At 45.0% G+C, this 26,753-nt stretch overlaps 1 protein-coding gene across 1 annotated transcript in view; it reads left to right on the forward strand.

The window, feature by feature from the left end:
• Positions 1-26,753, forward strand: part of TNFRSF11A (TNF receptor superfamily member 11a) — a 131,725-nt gene that overhangs the window by 56,750 nt on the left and 48,222 nt on the right. Inside the window, exon 2 of the mRNA XM_082259312.1 lies at positions 20,716-20,782. Coding sequence (XP_082115438.1) covers positions 20,716-20,782 — 67 coding nt within the window. The remainder of the gene's footprint in view (positions 1-20,715; positions 20,783-26,753) is intronic.

Genomic DNA, 26,753 nt, shown 5'->3' on the forward strand with positions numbered 1-26,753 from the left:
CACTTGCCAGTGGTTGCCCTTGTGGCGCTTCCCCCAAAGGAGCCGCTGAATTGTTTTGTGATTTCTCTTCACACCTAAAGATGAGGCACCTTGCTCACCCAGCACTTATCAATAAACTTTGAGGTTTTTCAAAGGATTTATTAGGTCAAACACAGCCTAAGGGTCCTTTCATATGATGCGCCGTGCAGCGCGATCCGTTCTTTGCTCAGCAGGGATCGATCTGCCGATCCCCGCTGAGCAGGCAGGTGACAGCTCCATCTCTGCTCTGTGTGCGGAGATGGAGCTGTCAGATCCCCGCTGTTCTCTATGGGGGAATCGTATAAGAACGGACCGCCTGTCCGTTCTCATCCGATCCGATCCTGCAGACGGATGGAAAATAGGGTTTCCACGCGTCCGGATTTCACGGACAGGATCAGAATCGGATAGCAGTGGATGTCAGTGGAGATGTCACCGCTGACATCTGCTGCCCCATAGGGATGCATGGAGGATCAAATCAGGTCCGCCTAAAAAACTGACAGGCGGATTTGATCGGATCGTTTATATGAAAGGACCCTTAGTCTGGGTACACACGAAAACGGTCTGTTCGGCAGGAACCGGCTGACTTTCGGCCCATGTGTACAGCTTTCAGGTTGACAGATAAATGTGTTCTGGCGGGGGGGGGGGGGAGGCAGTCCTCCCGTCAGAAAACAATAACACAGTGGGAGAGATCGTCGCACTATCATCACTTGTGATAGTACGGGTTTTGTGAAGTTTTTTTCGTTCAGCCATTGGGTTTCAGGAAAAAAAAACTTAAAGTGTGTACCCCATATAAGAGAAGAAAGGATTAGCAAGTGTACTTATACAAACAATCAATAAGATAGTAACATTGACCCTTGATAAAGTCACGTGGCTGTGACAAAACGCGTCGGAAGGAGCCAGTGACTTAATTGCGTGGGCAGACATCAGCAAGCCTTGAGAGTGAGGCCGTGGGTTCATGTTCCTTAAGGGGCTAGTGTTCTTTTTGTCTGCTAGACATTGTGCACATTAAAAGGTGGGTGTTTTTAATTTTTTTTTTTTTTAAACGCTGAGGTTTATACACAATGCCTGATAATGGTTCCTTTTGTGTTCTTTTGAGTACCTTATATATCATTTTCAAGGAGTGGAATAATGAAGAATCATCTTTGACAGTCTATCTACATTACTACCTGCAGCCATTTCGTATGTTGGTCCCAGCATAAAATGGGCAAAGTGCTTATGACCTATGCATTATATAGGTCTGTGGATAGAAATGAGCTGCTAGTAAATTTGTCAGAGGAGTCACAAGGGTGTCTGCACAAGAATGTTTATTTGCACTGTAAAATAAGATTGCACGTTTTCTTTGGATAGTTATCAATATCTATGCATCAAGCTTTAAAGAGGAGATATGCACGTTTGAAGATTTAGGTGGACTGGTGTATTGGGAGAACATTTTTGGAATTGTTTTGGCACACATATCATATAGAATGCACACCAGGGGGGGTCACACCATCTCTGTATATTGTGTATTTTTATGTATTTTGTAGCATTATTGCTTTGCTTGTTCATATTACAGGAATCACACTCCAGTAGGGGGTGCTATCACTTAGTAGTGGTTGCTTTAGCACAATGTATAATTTATTCATTTGCTGTTTATTTTATACTTTTGGTCAGGCCAGTGAATGATGAAAAAAAAAAAAACATTGGCTGGCAAAGTTGGGGCCCTTACAAAAAGTGCAACAGTCCCTAGCAGACAAAAAATAAACTTGTGCAATGTCAGTCTATTACTAAACCCAGAGTGCCCTCTTCTGGGTCTCCAGACACTTTCTCAGATTCAGTTCAAGTCATCATACAGGGATAGGAATTGCTGTGATTTTTCTCTTTCAATCCTGCTGAGACAGTCCCTCTTTTCCTTCCTCACAAGCGGTAGGACTATTCTCTAGTACAGTCTGATTTCACTAGCCATTCAAATCACACCTCACACCCTCCCAGTGAGAAAGTTCTTGGTCTCTTTTTACTTCTTGGAGTTCTCACCCAATTATGGCAATCTATGGCAAAGATCCGTTCAGCCAGCAGCGGCAGCTCAGTCTTTTCCCCACACCTCAGCTTGCTTCAAGACACTTTTCCTCTCAGCAGCCTGCTGACCCACCTCTCCTTGCTTTGTAGCATCAGCCAATCAGCGCCCTCCAGGATTGAATCACACCCAGCCAAGATGTCTGCCCCCTGCTCTGGGGACATTGTATAGACAAGCATTGTAATGTGGTCTCTTTAAATGGATTGTTAAGGCAGAAGTTTTTTTTATCTTAATGCATTCTATGCATTAAGATGAAAAAAAAAAAACCTTCTGTGTGCAGCAGCCCCCCTAATACTTACCTGAGCCCCATCTTTTTTTTAGCTGTTTGCCTCCTGAACCTCTCTCTCGAATGCATTCTTATAAGTACTATACAAAAAACTAACAGTGATAAAAAAGTAGATTGATGAAATTTCATGCCATAGGCAGATTCACCACATAAATTCCCATGGGACTGTTAAGGAAATATTGTGTAAGCCATATTGATAAAATCATTGTTCTTTATTTAAAACATAAACAAAACCCATAAAATATATATAATGGCTTGTATATTGTATGTATACAAAAATGCAACAACTCTATGGCACTACCCATAAGTCCCTGATCAGGTAATTGGTACAACATTATCATAGTGCTTGAGTTGTCTGCAACAATCCCAGAATTGGGAAAGACCCAATACGTTTTGAATATTATTCCTCAGGGCTAGAGGGGTGTGACATATCTACAATTAAATTACCAAATACAGTAGTAGTGTGACAATGTCACAACAAGCATAATACACTTACTTAGTATAATATAATTGTATGCAACAGTAACCAGCCAATTTTTAAAACCCTCTGGAGCATGAAACTACCTCTATACCTTTAAATGTTAGCAGGCCAAGCCGGACTGACCCAGCAAGGGGCAAGATACACTGAGGCCACAGGAGTTACACCTGAGAAGTGTCAAGGTCTTACCTTGCCCTCCTATTGGCAGACATCTTGGACATGTGCAGACTGCTGCCTCTTATATACTCTGATTGCATCATCACTTGCCTGCTGCCTGGGTGTTGCACAGTGATGATGCTGCACACCTGACTATATCTATCACCTGATGGGTTGCAGTCCTTGCCCTTGCATTTGTGCTCCAAAGTGCATCTCTGCTAGCAGTCTTCTGTTCTCCGTGTTCCTCTGTGTACGACCTGCCTTGGCTGACGACCCCGCATCGGCAGACGACCTGCATCGGCAGACGACTCGGCATCGGTAGACTACCCGCTTCTGGACTCGACCCTGGCTTGGATGACTACCCGCTTCTGGACTTGACCCTTGCTTGTTCCAACTCTCACTTCCTCACTCTTGCTGTGCGTTTATTGTTGTTTGCTCCAATAAACTGCTTTATTTTAGATGTAGTCTGGTTTCCTGGCAAGTTCTAAACCTAATTTGTGAAAACTCTACATATTGGAGAACAGCCACTGCAGTAAAAGGAAGACCCATTCAATATTTATAATACAGCATCTTAATATAATAATCATATAGGACTACATAGTAGGAATTTGTCCCCAAGTAGAGGGGAGTATCACAATATAATCATGCATCCTTTGAATTATAGGATATATTTAACATATATCTATCAGCATCTTTCTGCTTCGTCCCCCTAGATTACTGGCATGCAATGCCACTCCGCCCCCTTGCGTGGTAACGTCACCATGCCAGAAACCTAATGGCATGCCATGTATGCCCTGCCCCCGACCATATGGACTGCAGCATATGGGGGAAAATCAGGTCGGCAGTTGGCCCTCCACCCACACACCCTCTGGAGACAAAGCCAAAGATCCTCCCGTCACCTACAGAGCAGCAGGTTGAACTCCACCCAGGCACGAAACGGGAACCCTACTTTCCATAAATGCAAGAAGGGTCTCCACATGCCAGGTGACATGTGTCCCCAACAGACAAATGCTTACACAACAACCCCCTGTGGCCCCAATAGGCAGGGGCAAACCAGCTTCAAAACAGCTATCGGAGTATTACATAGTCAAAGAACACAGTATAAACAATATTACAAAAAATACAAAGAACCATACAAGTATTGTCCAAAAGTGATAACAACAATCCAAAACATATAATATATCACATCATAATAATGTATGGATCGAAAAGATAAGCAACATCAATTACAATACTGTGAGATAACAGGAGAGAGGGGGTGGAGCCGCAAAAATTAGCAGAGATGAGTTAATAAACCATCAAAATGGACTCTAATGTCATTACACAGTCCGAACTGTAATGACTGGTGTTTCATTTCTTTATGCCTCCAAATGTAAAGCCCTCTAGAAAGCATGAAACTTACCACCTAATTTAAGCTGGGAGGGATGGTGGTGTTTAGATGATAAATCCACCTCAGTTCCTGCTGAAAAAGCGACTTACTCTTGTCCCTTCCCCTGGGACTGGGGTGGACTCTGTTCAGCGCCAAAAACTTGACATTAGGAAAAACAGTTGTGCACATTGGCAACATGTCGATTCACTGGTAAATCCAGATTTCCTATTGTTCAACTTATGAATGTGTCTGTACATACGTTTCCAAAATTCTAACTTCGTCTTACCAACGTAGAAGGAACCGCAATTACATAGAAGTAAATATACTACTTTTGGGGTTCTGCAGTTTACAAAATGTACCAGCCTATATCTTTCCCTATTGGGTAACATGACCTGTTTGTTCACTTCCATATATCTACAATATGGGACTCCTGGATAAAAAAAACCTATCTGCCTTCAGATTTTGACCATCTTTTCTTTGTGATGAGTTCTGTATATTTATCTGAAGTGTTTGATGAGGCTTTTTTTTTTTTTTTACCTCCCACCTGTTTTTTACCTCCCACCTCTTCCTTTTTCCCATTCCCTCCCCTCCGCCCATTCATTTCCCTTCCTCTCCTCTGCCTACCACACTCCCTTTTAGGCTTGGATCTGTTCTAGAACCCCGTTGTAGTCCCTACCACCAAGCGTTTTGAGATGTTGACTTCTATTCACTCCCATGTAAAACAACATCCTTATCATGTCTGCTGGGCCTCCTGTTTGTACTTGAAGCCTGTTCCTGCTCATATGGTTTATCTGTTTTCCATTACTTGCATATCTTTTGTATGTCTTTCCTTGTACTGTATACTTCTGTGTCTGACTTTTCAATGTTAAACTGAACAAAAACTTTCTAAAACAGAATGTAGTTGTTTGCCTAGACTTCCACTGTCAGCTAGGCTCCCTTTTCATTATAGAAAAAGTAGCAACTCTTTTATTAAACAAGTAGTGAAACCAAAATCCATACCCATTAGTGTCGGTTCACACTATGGCGATCCGACTTAGGGTGCGACTAGTGAAGTCGCCATGCACCGCGACTTTGGCGCGACTTGCACGGACTTCACATAATGGAAGTCAATGCAAGTCGCTCCGATGTCGCCCCGAAGTAGTGCAGGAACTAAGTCGCTCCTATTAGAACGGTTCCCATTGCACTGAATGGACCGCGACGTGTCAGGCGGCCAAGTCGCCTGACAAGTCGCGGTAGTGTGAACCAGGACTTAAAGAAAGGAACTTTACAATATATAGCAAAAGTATAATTTTTAAAAAAGATGTACCTTTTTATATTATAAAGCAGCCCTTGGCAAAAGACTTTGTCTACACCTCAGAGGGGCAACTTGGTAGAATAATGTCATTAGTCTACTGCAGGCAAAAAGGAGGCTTTTCCTTAGTCTTTTCATTATCAAAAAAGTAGTAACTCTTTAATTAAACAAATAGTGAAATAAAAGTCTATGCCCAATTACCCATTAAAGAAATTGTGATGTGTTCCAGTATTCCAGTCTTTTATAGTCAGACTTAATTGAAAATGTTTTTTTATGTATTTGCAGTCCACATTTTTTTTTTTATATCAGATAACAGTCATTTTTTAACTAAGAGACATTGTGTACTTAGTACTAAGCTGCACTATGTAAGTAAACCATTGGCAAACAGTTTTGGGTAGAGAACTGGATTATACTGAATTGAACTTTAGAAATCCAAGTCTATGTTTGCTTTGCAGTTCTGTACAAATGTTATTGATTCATGAGCGCATGAATTGCTTTGTTCTAAAAAACCCTCAATACCTGTAAAAATCTTCATATCAAAGTTACAATATATAGCAAAAGTCGTTTTTTTTTTTCAAAAAAGATGTATCTTTTTATATTATAAAGCAGCCCTTGGCAAAAGACTTTGCCTAGACCTCAGAGGGGTAACTTGGGAGAATGATGTCATTAGTCTGCTGCAGGCAAAGGGAAGCTTTTCCTTAGTCTCTGTCCCTAGTGTAATGCAAAGGTGCAGCCCACAACAAGCAATATGATTTAAATGATCGTGTCATGTAACAGAAGAATTTTAGTTAAGGAAGTAGATGCTGACTCTGGATAGTGCTGGCATTTTAGGGGTAACCACTTAAGGACCAGGCCTATTCCTGACATTTGTTGTTTTAAGTTAAAATCAGTATTTTTTGCTAGAAAGTTACTTAAAACCCCCAAATATTATATATTTTTTAGCAGAGACCCTAGAGAATAAAATGGAGATCAGTGCAATACTTTATGTCACACAGTATTTGCGCAGCAGTCTTACAAACTCCGTTTTTTGGGGAAAAAATTTGTTTTATTTAATTTAAAAATAAGAAAACAGTAAATTTAGCCCAGTTTTTTCATATAATGTGAAAGATGATGTTATGTCAAGTAAATTGATACCTAACATATCATGCTTAAAAATTGTACACGCTCATTGAATGGTGTCAAACTATGGTACTTAAAAATCTCCATAGACAACGCTTTCAAAGTTTATACAAATTACCTGTTTAGAGTTACAGAGGAGGTCCTATGCTAGAATTATTGCTCTTGCTCTAATGATCGTGTTGATACCTCACATGTGTGGTTTAAACACCGTTTACATATGTGGGCGCGACTTGCATAAGTGTCCGCTTCTGCGCGCAAGCTAGGAGGGACGGAACGCTTTAATTTTTTTTTCTTATTTATTTTATTTTTTATTTTTACACTGTTCCTTTAAAATATTTTTTTTGATCACTTTTATTTCTATTACAAACAATGTAAACACCCCTTGTAATAGAAATAAGCTTGACAGGTCCACTTTAATGAGAGATCTGGGGTCAAAAAGACCTCAGATCTCTCATTTACACCTAAAAGCAAAAAAGTAATTTTACTTTTGCTAATTTAAAAAATTGGCCCTTTAAGGCCGTTGGGCAGAAGTGATGTTTGACGTCGCTCTAGCTCCCCAGGGGCATAGAGTCGAGTGGGGGCCATCTTGCCCTCACTCGACTTCCTGCCCATTTGTGCACAGAATCAGATCGTTTTCAGGTAAGCTGGGAAAACGACCGAGAATTTGGGATTGCTAGCTGTGTAAAAAATCCCGGGGTTATGGCAGCTATCTGCTGCCATAACCCCGGTGTTTAACGTCAAAGTACCAATGTAAATACACAGTGGACGGTCCGGAAGTAGGTAAGAAAAAAAAATGATGTTCCGTTGATGAGATTTCCCTTTAATTCTTGTGGCAGAGACAGAACAAGAAGTGAGTGGAAATCTGTTTAAATTAAAAGCAAATCCCCTTTTAAGGTCTTGCAAATAGGTGACTGAGCCTGTTCAACATACAAGTTGGCCTCTTTCCCAAGCCTGGGAAGCCTAAGTGCAGCATATACTGTAGCCTCCCATGGACATAAATGGCTGTGCATTGCTGCACTTGGACATATAGCAGTGCTATCATAAACATGAGTACAGAGCATGTACACTATGTTACACTATACTTGTTGTTACGATAGCACCGCTGTTTACCCCAGTACAGCAGCGCACAGACATTCATGTCTATATGAAGCTGTATGCTGTACCTGGGCTGCCCAGGCAGGGGAAAAATACCATAATTTACATTGAATGGGCTCAGTTGCCCTTGTGTAAGGACCCTTAGACAGTTGGCATTAGAACAGGTGTCATGTTTGCATACCAAGGTATACAGAATACCATCTCTGAACGCATGACACATCGAACCTTAAAGGAGATGGGCTTCTGCAGCAGAATACCACACCAGGTACCACTCCTGTCAGCAAAGAACAGGAAACTGAAGCTATAGTTCGCATAGGCTCACCAAAATTGGACAATAGAAGATTAGAAAAGGGTTGCCTGGTCTGATGACTCTTAATTTCAATTGCAACATTCAGATAGTAGGGTCAATATTTGGCGTAAACAACATGAAAGCATGGATCCATCCTGCCTTATATCAACGGTTCAGGCTGGTGGTGGTGTAATGGTGTGGGGAATATTTTCTTAGCACATGTTTGGGCCCCTTAGTACCAATTGAGCATAGTTTAAATGCCACAGCTTACCTGAGTATTGTTTCTGACCATGGCCAGCCCTTTAAGACTACAGTGTACCCATCTTCTGATGGCTACTTCCAGCAGGATTTTTTTTTTTCACATCTGTGGAATTGTATTTTCACTCATTACATCAAGAGACCCTCCACCTTAATAAATTGTCGTATGATGTAGGTACAAAGGTGTACCTGTGGGAAAAAGTAGAATATATAAAAAAATGACCCCCAACTTCTGCCAATGGCGCCAAGGCAAGAGTGATGTCACGTTCTTTCTGGTGTAATCTTGCACTTTGCTGGAGCTGGAGCATCATCTTGGAAAATTTGAGGTACTACAAATTTTCCAAAAATCTGTCTGGAAGTTTATATACAGGATTTATTGAGTTATTACTGTTGTTTTAGTACATTATACTCTAAAACTCTGCCTGCAATGTGATCGCCTAAAATATACAGGAAAGAAGTTTTGGCCAACCATGATTAAGAAGTTGAATAGCACTGCCATACCACAATTGTGTTTGTGTTGACAAAACTGTATTCTCTGTATAATTTTGGTGTGGATCTCAAACTGTGAAAGCTATGGGAAAAATCAATTTGATGCAGTTTCCTAGAACCTCTAAAAGTGAAAAAACGTAAGCTTTGAAAGTTTGGTATTTAAAAAAAACTTGTGTGGATATAAATATGAGAGTTGCCATTGTTAAATTAATTTTTAAGTAAAGGCTCTGGGGTTCTCATACTAAATATATCTTCACCACCTAGGGACTCTTAACCAAGGAAAAAAACATGCAGGACAAGAGTTTGAACTTTCCTAGTTGCAAACTTGTTCCAGTTGAGTGACTTGTTAGGTAGTAAAACAAGGATTAGCACACCGGTTTTCAAACTATGGCCCTCCAGTTGTTCAGGAACTACAATTCCCATCATGCCTAGTCATGTCTGTGAATGTCAGAGTTTTACAATGCCTCATGGGACGTGTAGTTCCGCAACAGCTGGAGGGCCATAGTTTGAGGATCCCTGAATTAGCATGACCTCTGCACCATTTTAGGACCCCAGGCTTCTAACTCTTCTTAGAGGTGCAAAACAATTCATCAGTCTTTATTGATTTACAATTCATAATTTTTTACGCCTTTTTACAACGTATCACGTAAGGCTAATAGCGGCATCCTATCCAAGCTAGTAAGCAGTAGCTCACCTATACCAGTGTTAAAGTGTTACTAACCCCAGGACCCTGCATTCACTATATCTGGTCTCCCACAGTACATAGAACATGAAAATGCTATTATTTTAGTAAATATAAACTGCTAAATACCTTTTCTCATTAGCAGTCTTATCACTTCTATCAGTGTCTGGTTAAAGCTTGTAGGAGGGGATTTCCTTCTCCTCTGGCTGTCCTATAAGGCTGCAGGACCTCTGACCCTCTGTCTGGACAGTGCTGATTGGCCCTGTGCCGATTACATGCACTCTCCCAAGACTCTCTAGCAGTACACACCAAACTGAGCATGTACAGCTTGTCCCCTAGACTCTGTTCTATTAGGAGATTTATTGGAGGTGGAAGAACAGAGAAGACAGGGTCAAACAGCCTTTTTACACAATGCAGAGGATTAACCCCTTAGGTTCCAAAGTGAGTATAACAACCATGCTTTACTGCATATAAAAACCGATTTTACTGTTGTGGGCTTAGTAACACTTAAACTGTTTACTTTTATCAACAACCAATAAATGACTACTGCTGTGATCTGTTGCTGCTGTGGGAAGTGGGGCAGAGCTGCATACGCTTTGCTTTCAAATGACCACTAGAATTCACATCAAATAATTTCCCTGTAACTAACATGCAGGGTTTTAAGTAGCAGGATCACAAATGCCTAATGCTGAACCCCAGCAGTCACTGACAGATCTTAGTTCCAGCACTGAACATACCAGCACCTGCTACAGCGGAGAGCACTTCCATTTTATAACAGCACCCAGTCCTTAAGTGGATAAAAACCAAGTGAATAAGGGCAGCACCTATTTTCCTATGCTCACTGGTTAACTTTAAATTAGCTCAAATAGGGATTTGCAAAAGAAAGTGCTGATATTCCCTGTAAACAAGAGCATATCTTAGCTCAGTCATGGTCGAACTGTTAGAGACTGTGGGCCTCAAGCCCAGCCCCACATCACCAAGGATTGCATATAATATTCTGAGTATATAATGCTACAGAAGACTGGGAGACTGCTGACATGTTGAAGGAATTGGTCAGAGAAAACCGATATTATACAGGTGCTGCAGGAGACAGTAGAGATCCAAGACATTTGATATGAAAAAGTTTCAGATTACTGTACTGCCCTTAGAACCCCCTTTACAAGTCAAAACTCTCACATTTGTGCCCTCTTAATTGGATTTGTTTGCACATTTGATATTCTACACAGCAAGATCAATTATTTTAAAAAACGAAAAAAATAAACAAATAAAAGGCAATTATTATTTTTCCTCTACTGACCTTAGTTCTGTTTCTGGCAGTGCAGCTACTATAGAACTCTGCAGCCGCAATTAATTCTTGCAGTATATATGGTGTTAAAAAGAGCACTTTCTCTAACCTCCAGCACAAAGGGAGGGAAGACTTTTCCAGGCTTTCCCTACATAATTGGTTAAATGATCTAGAGTCACAGAAAAACTTATTTTACTGCTCTAGACACCCCTCTGATCAGGTCTTAGTAGATATCTAGGCAGGAAAACACTGAGGGAGGAGAGCGCTGAGGACTGGTCAGACTGGGACCGAATGAGCACATATATGACATATACCCATTAAGGGGGCTTATGGTTGGGTACCAGCGCTGCCTAGGCACTGGTAAGTGATCTTATGTTGTTTTCCACTATTGACCTAATCAGTTTGCGACTGTTATAATATGGATAGTATCAATACATGTGGATCCTCCACATTTTTTCTCTATACTTGAAGAGTTTTCCAGTATATATGACGTCACAAAAATTCATAAGTAATTTGTGGGGCCCACTGGGAGCTTCACAACTTTCCTGAACTGCCCTTACTTCTTCTTCATGTGCAAAGAAAAAATCCCACAAGGAGGCCATCTATCATGATTGCCAACTATTGATGGCCTCTCGATGGGAATTTATGCAGGGGAGGAGGGAAGTAAGGGAAAAGATAACTGTAAAAATTGACAGTCATCCTAAAAGACAACAAGATACTTCAAAGAAGAAGATTATGCAAGATAATGTTCTGGCATGTTGCAAATGTAAAGCTTGCTATCATGCCAAAAATAATGTCAAAAGACGCTTAACATTTCAAGCACTATCTTTAAAGACAATAGGAGCATAACTGTACAGAAGTGTTTCATCGACATTGCAAGAGTAAGTGGTGTCTCCCTGGAACGGTCGTCAGCCAGCGTGGAGTTGGTGAGACAAGTAGGGACCGCCACAATTCGCTCATATGTTAACATCATGTACAATGCCTGGTGCAAGATGTTGAACATGTGAGTGGATTATGTACCATTTTTTGATGACAGTATCACACTAGTGGAGCCCTTCCTTTCTCTTTTATATACTCATTGATTTGTATCCAATGTTGCAAGAGGGGGGGGGGGGGGGAGAAGTGGAATGGCTTAATAAAAAGATTTTCAACAACTAATCCTTAAGCATATTTGCTCACTCATGAGAATGGGGGGCAAGACAATTTGGTGAGTTCCTGACTGATGGGAGTAGGTCTGATGTGACACACAGCGGTGGTGGAATTCTGGGTGACGTATTCTCAATAGGACATCACTGGGTACCATATCTCTGAATGGAATAACTTTTTAGAGGACTTTTATTAAACGTGTGTGCACTGTTTTTTAGGTTTTTGATCACTGATCCGGTTTGGTGATAGAAGTTTTGCGCGACTGTAGACTTACATTTATAAGTCATATTTAACTTTTGTATTTTCACTTGGATTATGTTGGTTGGTTGAACTAGAGGCATTTTTTTACCCTGACTGGCTGTATGGGGGGATTTACTAAAATTGGATAGTGCAAATTCTGGTGCACTTCTGCATAGAAACCAAACAGCTTCCAGGTTTTATTGCCAAAGTTTAATTGAACAAGCTGAGGTTAGAAGCTGATTGGCTACCATGCACAGCTGCACCAGATGTTGCACTCTCAGGTTTTAGTAAATCAACCCCTTAGGGCTCTTTCACACATGGAGTCCGTCGGACGGACTCCGTTTTTCTCAGCGGGGGATGGATCCGCCGATCCCCCGCTGAGCAGGAGGATGACAGCTGTTCTCCGTGCTGTGTGCGGAGACACAGCTGTCAGGTCCCCATGCATCTCTATGGGGGAATCTCTATGGGGGAAGGTCTGTTCTCATCCGATCCCATCCGATCCGATCTGCTGGACGGATGGAAAATAGGGTTTCCATCCATCCAGATTTGACGGATCGGATCGGATGTCAGCGGACATGTCTCCGCTGACATCCGATGCCCCATAGAGATGCATGGGTTGACCATTCAGATCCACCAAAAAAAACTGACAGGCGGATCTTAACGGTCCGCCTGTGTGAAAGGGGCCTTAGTGTCTACATAGAACATACATTTGAACTTAATAAGAACTAGTCTTAAGCCTCGTACACACGCATCGAAAATCGGCAGGGAATTTTCGTCCGACGACCGATCTGCTGATTTTCGGCTAGTTAGTATGATGCTTCTGACAACCGACTCCGACTTTTTGGTCGAAAAAAATCTGGAGTGCAGGCTATAAAATTTTTGTCCGCCGTCAAAACACGGCCGATTTTCGTGCAGTCAGTACAGATTTCGACAGGGAAAAATCTAATGAGCAAGTCTGGGCATGCTCAGAGAAGAAAGAACACAAAGAAAGCAAACCAACTGTCACGGAACCATGAACCAGACGTACAACAACAGATAAGTGAAAAATAAGAAAGCTTTATTGAAAAACAAGCTGTAAAGCAAAAGTCCAAACTTTGGCGAAACTGATGCAGAGTCTTTTGCGAAGCCAGGGGTCAGGAACCAGCAGGGTAGTTAGACGAAGCCAGGATCAGGAACCAGCAGGGTAGTCAGACGAAGCCAGGATCAGGAACCAGCAGGGTAGTCAGACGAAGCCAGGAACAGGAACCAGAAGCAGCAGCAGTCTTAGAAGCATGTGAACACAGGAGGACCAAGCAGGGAACTGAAGCCACAGACCTCCTATATATATGAGCTGGGCATCCAGCTCCTCCCAGTGGGAAGGAGGAGCCGCAGGGTGGGAGGCTACAAGAAACCCAGAAACCAAGATGGCCGCCAGCACATGTCAAACGAAGGAGAACAGCAAGAAGGTAAGACCATGACAGTACCTCCCCCTCAAGGGCCCCTCCTCCGCGGAGTAAAGAACGGTTTCTGAGGGAAGCGTGCGTGGAAGGCTCGGAGCAAGGCAGGAGCATGGACATCTGCGGAGGGAACCCAGGAACGCTCCTCTGGACCATAACCACGCCAATGAACCAAAAACTGCACCCGACCGCGGACCAGGCGTGAGTCCAGGATATTGCTCACCTCATACTCCTCACGATTGCCCACTCGGACCGGACGAGGCCGAGGAACCGAGGAAGTGAAACAATTACACACCAGTGGCTTCAACAGGGAGACATGAAACACGTTGGAGATCCGCATGCCAGGAGGAAGCGCAAGGGCATAGGCTACCGGGTTTACCCTGCGAAGCACTCGGAAGGGACCAACAAAGCGAGGCGCCAGCTTGGGAGTGGGCACTCGAAGGTTGAGGTTGCGGGTGGACAACCATACACGGTCTCCGGCCTGGTAGGAAGGAGCAGGCGCTCGTCTGCGATCAGCCTGGAGTCTCTGGCGCTGCGCAGAGACCTCAAGGGACCTCTGGATCTGTACCCAAGAAGCACGTAGGACGGAAAGGTGATCCTCCACAGCCGGAATATCCTGGGGAGAGAATACCTCCGGTAACACGGCAGGTTGGAACCCATAGTTGGCCAAGAAGGGAGACGTCCCAGAGGAAGAGTTCACCGCCGTGTTCCTGGCAAACTCAGCCCAAGGCAGGAGGTCAACCCAATTGTCTTGGTGATCGGAGACATAGCAACGAAGGAATTGCTCCAAGGCCTGATTGGATCGTTCTGCGGCCCCATTGGACTGAGGGTGGTAGGCCGAGGAGAAGGAGAGATGAATCCCCAACTGGGAGCAAAAGGTGCGCCAGAACCTGGACACAAACTGACTCCCCCGATCCGACACAATCTCCTTGGGCAAACCGTGCAACCGGAAGACCTCCCTGGCAAAAATCGTGGCCAACTCCTGTGCAGAGGGTAACTTCTTGAGAGGAACACAGTGGCACATTTTGGAAAACCGATCCACAATCATGAGAATGACTGTATGGCCTCGGGATGCAGGGAGGTCCACAATGAAATCCATCCCCAGGTGTGACCATGGGCGCTCCCCGGTGGCTAAGGGTTGCAGAAGGCCCAACGGAAGGTGCCGAGGAGACTTACTCTGGGCACAAACGGAGCATGCCGCTACATATGCGGCGATGTCGGAACGTAGGGAAGGCCACCAGAACAGACGTGAAACAGCCCAGGACAGCTGATTCTTTCCAGGATGCCCCGCGGTCTTGGAGTTATGGTAGGTTCGCAACAACCGAGTGCGCAACTCCTCAGGCACAAAACATCTGCCGTTGGGTCTCTCAGAGGGAGCACCAGATTGAGCCGCCAAAATCTGCTCACCCAGGGGAGAGGTCAGGCTGGTGCGAATGGCGGCCAGGATCTGATTCGGAGGTATGACCGAAGTCGGAATCGACTCCTCCCTGGACAGGTCGGAGTACTGCCGTGATAAGGCATCCGCCCTGATGTTCTTGGAACCGGGTAGGTAGGAGACCACGTAATTAAAACGTGACAAGAACAGAGCCCATCTGGCCTGACGTGGTGTCAATCTCTTGGCCTCAGAGAGGTAGGTCAGATTCTTGTGGTCCGTCAGGATGAGGACCGGAACCACCGAACCCTCGAGCAAGTGCCTCCATTCTTTAAGAGCCTGCACGATGGCCAATAACTCCCTGTCACCAATCTGGTAGTTGCACTCCGCGGAAGACAGTTTTCGGGAGTAAAACCCACAAGGAAGCAGAGGACCCTCTGGTGTTCTACGCTGAGACAGAAGGGCGCCTACTCCCGTCTCAGACGCGTCCACCTCGAGGACAAAGGGCAACCCAGGGTTGGGATGCGACAGAATCGGAGCTGACACAAAGGCGGACTTTAGAGCCTCAAAAGCTCGGATGGCCTCGGGCGGCCAGACCTGGGAATTACTGCCCTTCCTGGTCAGATCCGTGAGAGGCTTGGCTAGCATGGAAAAGTCCCTGATGAACTTCCGATAATAATTGGCGAAGCCCAAAAAGCGCTGCAGGGAGCGAAGACCACTGGGCTGGGGCCACTGTAAGACAGCCGAAACCTTCTCAGGATCCATGGAGAACCCCTCAGCGGAAATGATGTAACCTAAGAAGGTTACCTGAGATCGGTGAAATTCGCATTTCTCAAGCTTACCGAACAGCTTGTTCTCTCGTAACCGTTGCAACACTCGTTTGACATCCAGAATGTGGGTCTCCATGGACTCAGAATATACCAAGATGTCATCCAAATAGACCACCACACACTGCTGCAACAGGTCACGGAAAACATCGTTGATGAATTCCTGAAAGACTGCGGGCGCATTGCACAGCCCAAAGGGCATAACCAAGGATTCATAATGACCGGTCCTGGTGTTAAACGCGGTCTTCCACTCATCGCCCGCCTTGATCCTTACGAGGTTATATGCCGCCCTCAGGTCGAGTTTGGTACCGTGGCCCCTTTAAGGCGATCGAACAGCTCGGAAATCAAGGGTATCGGGTAAGCGTTCTTGATCGTGATGCGATTGAGACCCCTGTAATCGATGCAAGGCCTCAACTCACCGCCCTTCTTTTTCACAAAGAAAAATCCAGCCCCTGCCGGGGACGAGGATTTGCGAATGTGTCCGCGTGAAAGCGCCTCCCTCACGTACTCCTCCATGGCCTCATTCTCCGCTACCGACAGTGGATAGACTTTGCCACGAGGAGGAATGGCACCAGATTGTAACTCGATGGCACAATCGTATGGGCGGTGCGGAGGTAGGGCAACCGCGCGCACCTTATCGAATACATCCCGGTACTCCTCGTATTCAGGGGGCAACAGAGAGTCCGAGGAAGTACACAGCAACTTGACAGGCCCATGGATGCAACTAGCCCCACACTGCGGTGACCACGAGAGGATCTCGGCCGATCTCCAATCGAAAATCGGATTATGCTTCTGGAGCCAGGGGTACCCCAAGACCACCGAGTAGTGTGGAGACGAAATAACCTGGAAGCAGACCGACTCTCTGTGGACGGCACCAATGGCTAACCCCACTGGAAGGGTCTCATGAGTCACGTGTGGCGGCAGAAGGGGTCTGCCGTCTATCGCCTCAAGAGCCAGAGGAGAACCTCGAGCCTGCAGAGGAATGGAATTGGCGGCAGCGAACACACTATCAATGAACAAACCACCAGCACCAGAGTCCACCAACGCCTGGGTCGTCACCGAGCCCCCGACCCAGGAGAGGACAACAGTGATCAGTGGTTTGTCAACACGGGAAACCGGGGACGAGGAGACTCCACCCAAGATCTGCCCCCGACAGGATCTCAGGTGCGAGCGTTTCCCGGACGGTTCGGACATGCCAACCGAAAATGCCCACCGAGACCACAGTACATGCATCGGCCCTCGCGTCTCCGGAGTACCCTCTCCCCCTCGGACAGGCGAGCAAACCCCAGCTGCATGGGTTCACCCCCAGACAAGTCATCCCCAGGAGGCGTGGGAGGAGAGGGAGGCACGGGTGGGACAACAAAGGTAGGCGCCAATCTGTTAGGAGGCCTCCGCAGACTCTCCTTAAAGGAAGGTCTCTCCCTGAGTCTGGTGTCAATCAAAATCAGGAAAGAAATAAGAGACTCGAGCTCCACTGGTAGGTCCTTAGCTGCAACCTCATCCTTCAAGGCATCCGAGAGACCATGAGAGAAAGCAGCGACCAGAGCCTCATTATTCCAGCCCACCTCTGCTGCCAGGGTACGAAACTCAATGGAGTATTCAGCTACGGATCGTGAACCCTGTCTGATGGACATAAGGAGCTTCGCAGCAGAGGCAGCACGAGCCGGCACATCGAATACCTTCCGAAGAGAAGCAACAAAACCGGAAAACTCGGCAACCACCGGATTGTTGTTCTCCCATAAAGGGCTGGCCCAGGCCAAGGCCTTGTCCGAGAGCAGCGAGATTAAGAAGCCCACCTTTGATCTCTCAGTAGGAAAGGCATGTGGCAGCAACTCGAAATAAATGCCCACCTGGTTAAGGAAACCTTGGCACTGAGTTGGCTCTCCCCCAAAGCGCTGTGGAAGGGGGGCAGAACCGGACATACCCCGAAACACCGCAGGCGCAACAACAGGTGTCGGGGTAGACTCTGGCGCAACAACCGGAGTGGCAGTAGGAGCGGGCCCAGGAGCGACAACCGACCCATCGGCAACAGGAGCGAAATGAGCCGTGCGTTCAAGCAGGGTTTGCAACGCCACGGCGAACTGACCCAACAGGTGATCCTGCTGATCAAGTCTGGCAACCAGCGAGGGTAGTGAGGATGGCCCTGTACCGTCAGAATTCATGGCCTGTGGTACCGTGCGTTCAAGCAGGGTTTGCAACGCCACGGCGAACCGACCCAACAGGTGATCCTGCTGATCAAGTCTGGCAACCAGCGTGGGTAGCGAGGACGAAGCCAGGATCAGGAACCAGCAGGGTAGTCAGACGAAGCCAGGAACAGGAACCAGAAGCAGCAGCAGTCTTAGAAGCATGTGAACACAGGAGGACCAAGCAGGGAACTGAAGCCACAGACCTCCTATATATATGAGCTGGGCATCCAGCTCCTCCCAGTGGGAAGGAGGAGCCGCAGGGTGGGAGGCTACAAGAAACCCAGAAACCAAGATGGCCGCCAGCACATGTCAAACGAAGGAGAACAGCAAGAAGGTAAGACCATGACACCAACACATGACATCACTTCTGAAGTAGAATTTTGTCGGGCGAGAAAATTTGTGTGCAGTCTAGGCACATTCCAACCAAAAAACACCACTCTGGACAAAAGACGGACAATCGGTCGGCCGATAATCGTTGCGTGTGTACTAGGCTTTAGGCATTGCTCTTAACTAGATATAGAGCTAATCCTATGTAGAGTTTTTAAAAACATACCTTAATTTTTGTCTAACAAGAACTAAATTGTAGGAGTCTGGCTTGTGAAAGCTGATGCTAAAGAGAATAAGAAAGATACACAGTAGTTTTATCTACCCCTAAGCATGGTATAACTCCCTGCCATTCTATGACATTGCTCTCATTTAAGGGCAGACTCCATGCTAAGTAGAATTTTGAAGAGCAACACAAGAACCTAAGTATACCAGTCTGGCCGGTGAAAGCTGATAGTAAACAGAAGAGGGCAGGTACACAATTGTTTTATCTCCCCTAATCATGGGACTTTCCCATGCCATTTTTAGACATTGCTCCCATCTGAGGACAATTTTCAAAAATAAAACTACATTTGAGTATCACAGGAGCTAAAAATTACGAGCCAGGCTGCTGATGATATTGAACAGAAGGTAGTAAGTACATGAACAGATTTATCTTCTCCCAAGCATAGAACTTTTCCCTGTCACAGCCATCAGAACAGTAAAATAATTATTATTATTAGGTCCTCAAAAGATCACAATTAAAGGTTACTTTGCCCATAAAAGTATTGGAGTGGTTTATTTGATAAACTGTCCCTGAGAATTTATGTCTATTAGGCAGACTTCCTTGAGCCCACGTTGGCATTGAGCCAATTTGATTTGCGATTTGACGTCAAAAAGCTTGCCAAATCCAAGCCTATTGCCAGCAATGGCACTGTCTGAATCGGTGCGACGCCAACTTTGCAGTGCTGCACAGATTCCAGAAAGTAGTTTCTGCACTATTTTTGGTGACTCCAGGGGTGGGGAGGGGTGGGGTTGGGCGATTTCAAAAGACATCTGTGCAGGAACCCACACAGATGTCTGTCAAATCACTCCCAAAGTCAAGTCGAACTGAAGTGCTGGTTTGAAATTGTGCAAGTTCAGCTGAACTTGCAAAATTTCAAACCCGCACTCAGTGTGAACCTAAGCTGATGGTAGGACTGCAGAAGCACCATCTTGACATATAATTCATCAGAGAGTTGCAGACAGTCAACAAAAAACTCCAAAGAGGATAATAGTTTTAAAAGAAGATATATGTACCATTGGGCAGGCATATTTTGAGTGTAAACATAAGATCAGTGACTTGATAAAGAACTGTGGCCACATTATGGATATTCCAATATTTATATATTCTTAACACACGGTAAGTGAGCTTACATGATCTCACTGACTTCTGTAATTGAGTACTTCTTTTTTGCATCTCATATCTTTTTGGTCCCCCATCCCAGCAGTAACATGGCAGCCTTGTTATCTCTAATGTTAACACAGAACAGGTGCAAGGGGTAAAGCAAACTGCTGAGACTCAACTTGAACGACTTTATCTATTGTCAATATACCAAGGGTGACATTTAGGCAGAGCCAGCAACTCAGTTCTACTTAAATCAAGGTCCTGCCTTTTCTTCTAGAGAGTAAATTCCCAGTTATGTTTGGTTGGCAGCAGACAGAGGAAACTTGGTGAGTATAATGCAGATTTTAGAATTTAGGCAATCGGACAGTGAAGGGGGGTTATGAAGCAAGTTCGCTTTAGACAGGGTTTAGGTCAGCTTTAAAGTAGAACTATAGGCAAAACGTATAGATTAAAGGGTATAAACCCTGTGAGATTTTTTTTCACCATCTGTGTCCCATTTCAGAGATTTCCCTTCACTTCCTGTCCCATAGCCAAACAGGAAGTGAGAGTAAATACCTGCAAATTAAGAGAATTCCTTGGGGACCCCCGGGTCACCAGAACAGGTGTCCTCCTTGGACTAATTCCTCTCTATTTCTTTTCTGGGGACAACCTAAATTTGGGGTTTTTTTTTCTTTCTCTTTCAATGATAATGGTAATTAGGATAATTAGAGAGGGTGAATCTCTTGAAGGGGGGTACAGAAAGTGATAAAAACTGACAAGCGTTCTAAACCCTCTCCACTCTATCCAAACCTTAAAAAAAGTTTTGCCTTTAGTTATACTTTAAATGTGTTGTACATCACTTTGAGTGTAAAAGTTGCAGACCATACTGCATATACTACATATTTCTTTTATACACAGGAACTTTTTCAGATTAAATCGATAAACTCAATTTTCTTCTCTTATATCTTTTTCAGACTCCTTACTGTGACCCAGGAAAACAGTATGCGCATTTTGGAAAATGCTGCGGAAAATGCAAACCAGGTTTGTCTTCTTTTTATAATGACTTTTTTTGTAGAAGAATTTTGCTATAATTGTCACTGCTAACCATTTTCCTGCTTCAGAAAAGTTACCTTTCTTTCCTCTGGCCGTGCCTCGTTTGGCTCCCATAGCCTCCTATGAGCCTGTCTCCCAAGCATCTTCTGTACTGGGAGATGGCCCAAAGAGACTCTATGGGGATGGATTGTGCAGACATAGCAGGGGAAAGAAGATTTTGGCCAGAGGCTGTGACGATTCCTGTGGGCTTTTCCCATCCAATTCTGATCAATACACTGTTCAGTTTGAGCAGAGGCATAACAGAGAACTGTACTTTCTCCTTTATGTGAAAAATAAACTTTGAAAAAACACTACTGATACAACACTACATCTGGAATGAGATACAATATTTCCTTAATCTTAATTATTTACATAACCTGTCATAGCATGCTTCTCTTTATCATTTGAGATTTTAGGTAATCATTTAAAAGTGTAATGTAAACCCTACGAATAAGAGCCGGTTCACATTAGCGCGACACGACTCCTTACTACTTCGGGGGCGACTTGTGCATTACCATGCACCACGACTTTGGCACGACTTGCAGGGACTTCACATAATGGAAGTCTATGCAAGTCACTCCGAGGTCGCCCCGAAATAGTACAGGACCCTTTTTCTAAGTCGGAGCGACTTGTGTCGCTCCTATTAGAACGGGTCCGGTAGCGGTCAATGGACCGTGAGGGAGCGCGACTTGTCAGGCTGACAAGTCGTCTGACAAGTCATGCTAATGTGAACCGGCTCTTAACTTCTCTTAAAAAAATATTTAGCTACATCTGTTTAATAAGTACAAAAACACCCATTGATCAGAAAATCCAATATATATTGACATGTTGATCAGGAATTCAGCCTGTTAGGCCCTCCCAGTTCTTATATTGGGATTACAGATCAATTAGTGCTTATGTTGCGGGGATAAGAAGAAGGGGTGTGAAACAATAGTTTAGCAAAAGACAGGGGAGGGCTAATAACATTCAGTCCACACAAATGTGTGTCACTGTCAACCACCACAGAACTTTTGAGTGCATTTCTGACAGATTACCACCATTTCTGTACTTGCAGTGTTTTTACAGGAAAAAAACATGGAAGAAATGTGTATGTATTGCAGAGATATACTGCATATATTTTTATTTTTTATTTTGCACTAACACTTTATTTTATAATTTGTCCCTTTTTTCTAAATGAACTTCCACAAGGCCCTATTAGAAAATATTTTTATGATGTGTTCTCACACACAAAATAATCCTTATAAATCCAAAACTGGTTCAGAGGCACTCACAGGTCTTGCAGAGGAGGAAGATCAAAAACAGCTGTGTTTTTATTGTCAACATTTCGATGAAGCTCAGTCCATCTTTCTCCAGAAAGATGGACTGAGCTTCATCGAAATGTTGACTATATATCTATCTATATATATATATATATATATAGATAGATATAGATATATATATAAATATATAAAAACACTATATTACCGAATGTATTGGGATGCCTGCCTTTACATGCATATGAACTTTAATGGCATCCCAGTCTTAGTCCACAGGGTTAAATTTTGAATTGGCCCACCCTTAACTGCTTCAACTCTTCTGGGAAGGCTGTCCACAAGGTTTAGGAGTGTGTCTATGGGAATGTTTGACCATTCTTCCAGAAGCGCTTTTGTGAAGTCAGGCACTGATGTTAGACTAGAAGCCCTGGCTCGCAGTCTCTGCTCTAATTTATCCCAAAGGTATTCTATCAGGTTGAGGTCAGGACTCTGTGCAGTCCAGTCAAGTTCCTCCACCCCAAACTCGCTCATCCATGTCTTTATGGACCTTGATTTGCTCACTGGTCCAAATCATTTGGTGGAGGGGGGATTTGGATGTGGGGTCGTTTTTCAGGGGCTGGGCTTGGCCCCTAAGTTCCAGTGAAGGGAACTCTTAAGGCGTCAGCATACCAAGACATTTTGAACAATTTTATGCTCCCAACTTTGTGGGAACAGTTTGGGGATGGCCCCTTCCTGTTTAAACATGACTGCTCACCAGTGCACAAAGCAAGGTCCATAAAGACATGGATGAGTCAGTTTGGAGTGGAGGAACTTGTCTGGCCTGCACAGAGTCCTGACCTCAACCCGATAGAACACCTTCGGCATGAATTAGAGTGGAGTCCGTGAGCCAGGCCTTCTCGTCAAACATCAGTGCCTGACCTCACAAATGCGCTTCTGGAAAAATGGTCAAACATTCCCATAGACACACTCCTAAACCTTGTGGACAGCCTTCCCAGAAGAGTTAAAGCTGTTATAGCTGCAAAGTGTGGGCCAACTCAATATTGAACCCTACAGACATGTGCATGTAAAGGCAGGCATCCCAATACTTTTGGTAATATAGTGTGTGTGTATATATATATTGACAACATTTCTGGAGAAAGATGGATTGTGCTTCATCGAAGCGTTAACAATAAAAACACCTCTGTTTTTGATCTTCCTTTTCTGCAAGACCTGTGAGTGCCTCTAAACCAGTTTTGAATTTATATGGATTTCTTTGTTTGTGCGCACATATCATAAAAATATTTTCTAATATGGCCATTTGGAAGTTCATTTAGGATAAAGGTGATAATGTAGTAATTAGAGAGAGAGAGAATATTTTATTTAACATAGCTATAAAATGCCAACAAAATCATTCTTTAGATTATTGTTGTCAGTGATGATTCATATTTGCATGAATATACTCTATTTTGCACTAATTAAAAACAAGTGTATTTAAAGCGGAGTTTCACCCTTGGAAAGCTTTTTTTAATAAAAATATCACCAGGACAGTCAGGGCTAGTGCATTCCACAATGGCTAGCTTCTGATCTGTCCCGGGTTGCACTTACCTTTTAGGAGAAATACTTACCTTGAGAAAGTATTGTCCAGCGCTGCCATCTCAGGTGTGGGCAGCTTGAAGCCAGCGCGATCCTCTTCTGCGTCCTCTTCCGTCTTCTTCGGTCCCACGATGCACTGCACTGGCCCCGCAGTCATTTCCAGTGCCGCAGCGTCATCCCTGCACAGCTTCTGGGCATGCCCAGAAGCTGTTTAGCAAGGTATGACGGCGCCTGCACCGGAACTGACGTCGGGGCCGGTGCAGGCGCATTGATTCCTGGGAGCGATGACGTTCAGCTCCCAGGAATCATTGCAAGCCAGGAAGTGACGAATCACCGTGGCCGCCGAGGGGAGGAAGAGGAAGTAAGGTAAGTATATTTTCTTCTAAACCAGGTAAGTAAAAAAAAAAAATTGCGATTATCCATTTGTTTTTCAGGTGACCCCGGGCATGAAGATGGAGGTAAGTTTAATTTTAGGTTGGAACTCCGCTTTAAGTCTGATTACAACATACAGTGCATACAGAAAGTTTTCACAGCGATTCACTTTTTCCACATTTTGTTATGTTACAGCTTTATTCCAAAATGGATTAAATTTATTATTGTCCTCAAAATTCTAAAAACAATGCCCCATAATGACAACTTGAAAGAAGTTTGTTTGAAATCTTTGAAAATGTATTATAAATAAAAAAACAAAAAGAGTATCACATGAACATAAGGCCTCATGCACACTGGACGTTTTTACAGCTGCTGTTAGCAGCGTCAGACGTTTTTTTTCGCAGCTGCAGAACGCCCATCCATGTTATTCTATGGCCTCATGCACACATAGAGCTTTTAGGAGCTCCAAGTGGCATAGGCGTTTTACAGCTCCAAAAAAAACCCAGGAACTGTGGGTTCAGGAGCTCCAGCGTCAAGCTGCAAAAAACGTCTGACGCTGCTAAAGGCTCCATAAGGCTCCATAACGTTGCTTAACGTGCGTTAAGCCACGTTATACGTTTTTTTTCTTCCATTCAAAATCAATGGTTCCCTATGGGAGCCTATTGATTTGAATGGAAGTCGCACCGCAAGTCGGATCAGGGCGACCTGCACTGTGAGAATCTTGAGGGGGAACTCCACGCCAAAATGGGGAAAAAAACAGCGTGGGGTTCCCCCCCCAGGTTCCAAACCAGGCCCTTCGGATCTGGTATGGAATTCGAGGGTAGCCCCGCGCCGAAAAAACGGCGTGGGGTCCCCCCCAAAATCCATACCAGACCCTTATCCGAGCATGCAGTCCGGCATGCCAGGAAAGGGGAGGGGACGAGCGAGCGGCCCCACCCCCCCTGGATCATACCAGGCCACACGCCCTCAACATGGGGGGGGTGTGGGTGCTTTGGGGCAGGGGGGGCTCTGCACCCCGCACCTCAAAGCACCTTGCCCCCATGTTGATGAGGACAAGGGCCTCATCCCCACAACCCTGGCCGGTGGTTGTGGGGGTCTGCGGGCAGGGACGTCATCTGTGACACAAGGGGGTGTGGTCTCCCGATGACGTCATCTGGCGGCCACGCCCCTAATGGCTATATAATAAGCTGCAGAGACCAGAGGCCGGCATAATCGCTGAAGACGTCGTCGGAGGAGGACCGGAGGAAGAAGGACAGCCGACAGCCGACAGCAAAAGAGCAGAAGACCGGAGAGGAGAAGACAAGAAGATTGGACAGCAGAAGGGCGGACAGCAGAAGACCCCCGGAGAGGAGAAGACAGCAGAAGACCCCCGGAGAGGAGAAGACAAGAAGGGCGGACAGCAAAAGAGCAGAAGACCCCCGGAGAGGAGAAGACAGCAGAAGACCCCCGGAGAGGAGAAGACAGCAGAAGACCCTCGGAGAGGAGAAGACCCCCGGAGAGGACAAGAGCCGGATGAAGATTTTTAATAAATTTTCCAAAGCGTCTCCTGTCGTTATTTCCATACACTGCATTTTATGGGGTGAATGAGTAGGGGTACAGTGTACCCCATACCCATTCACATAGGGAGGGGGTCCGGCATCTGGGGCCCCCTTGTTAAAGGGGGCTTCCAGATTCCGATGAGCCCCCTGCCCGCAGACCCCCACAACCACCTGCCAGGGTTGTGGGGATGAGGCCCTTGTCCTCATCAACATGGGGGCAAGGTGCTTTGAGGTGCGGGGTGCAGAGCCCCCCCTGCCCCAAAGCACCCACACCCCCCCCCATGTTGAGGGCGTGTGGCCTGGTATGATCCAGGGGGGGTGGGGCCGCTCGCTCGTCCCCTCCCCTTTCTTGGCATGCCGGACTGCATGCTCGGATAAGGTTCTGGTATGGATTTTGGGGGGGACCCCACGCCGTTTTTTCGGCGCGGGGCTACCCTCGAATTCCATACCAGATCCGAAGGGCCTGGTTTGGAACCTGGGGGGGGAACCCCACGCTGTTTTTTTCCCCATTTTGGCGTGGAGTTCCCCCTCAAGATTCTCACAGTGCAGGTCGCCCTGATCCGACCTGCGGTGTGACTTCCATTCAAATCAATAGGCTCCCATAGGGAACCATTGATTTTGAATGGAGGCAGAAAAAAAAGCTTCTAACAGCTACTGTGGCCAAACGTGCAATAACGCTAGTAGAAAAAGCTACTGAAAGCATGTTTTTACAGCTGCTGCTGTTTCCCGGCGTTATGTAAACAGCTTTGGAGCACGTTTTTATGACGCCCTGTGTGCATGGAGCCTAAGAATTCACAGCCTTTGCCATGACACTCAAAATTTAGCTCAGGTACATCCTGTTTCAACTAATCATCCTTACAATGTTTCTACAAATTGTTTGGAGTCCACCTGTGGTAAATTCAGTTGATTGGACATGATTTGGAAAGACACACATCTGTCTATATAAGGTCTCACAGTTAACAGTGCATGTGACAGTGAGAGCACAAACCAAGCTATGAAGTCCAAGGACTTGTCTGTATAGAAGAATAGAAGAAAGGAGAGCGCCTCTGAGTGCAAATGAAATTTAATACAGCAATAAAAATATAGTAACTCACATAGAGGTAAGTGAATCAGCGTTTATCATGACCGTCAGTGGCTCCGGTGGTTCTCAGGCGGCGATCCAGGGTGTCCTGTCAGACAAAGAAG

This window comes from Pelophylax lessonae (assembly GCF_965119305.1).
Source record: "Pelophylax lessonae genome assembly, chromosome: 5".
In the NCBI taxonomy this organism is placed as follows: Eukaryota; Metazoa; Chordata; class Amphibia; order Anura; family Ranidae; genus Pelophylax; species Pelophylax lessonae.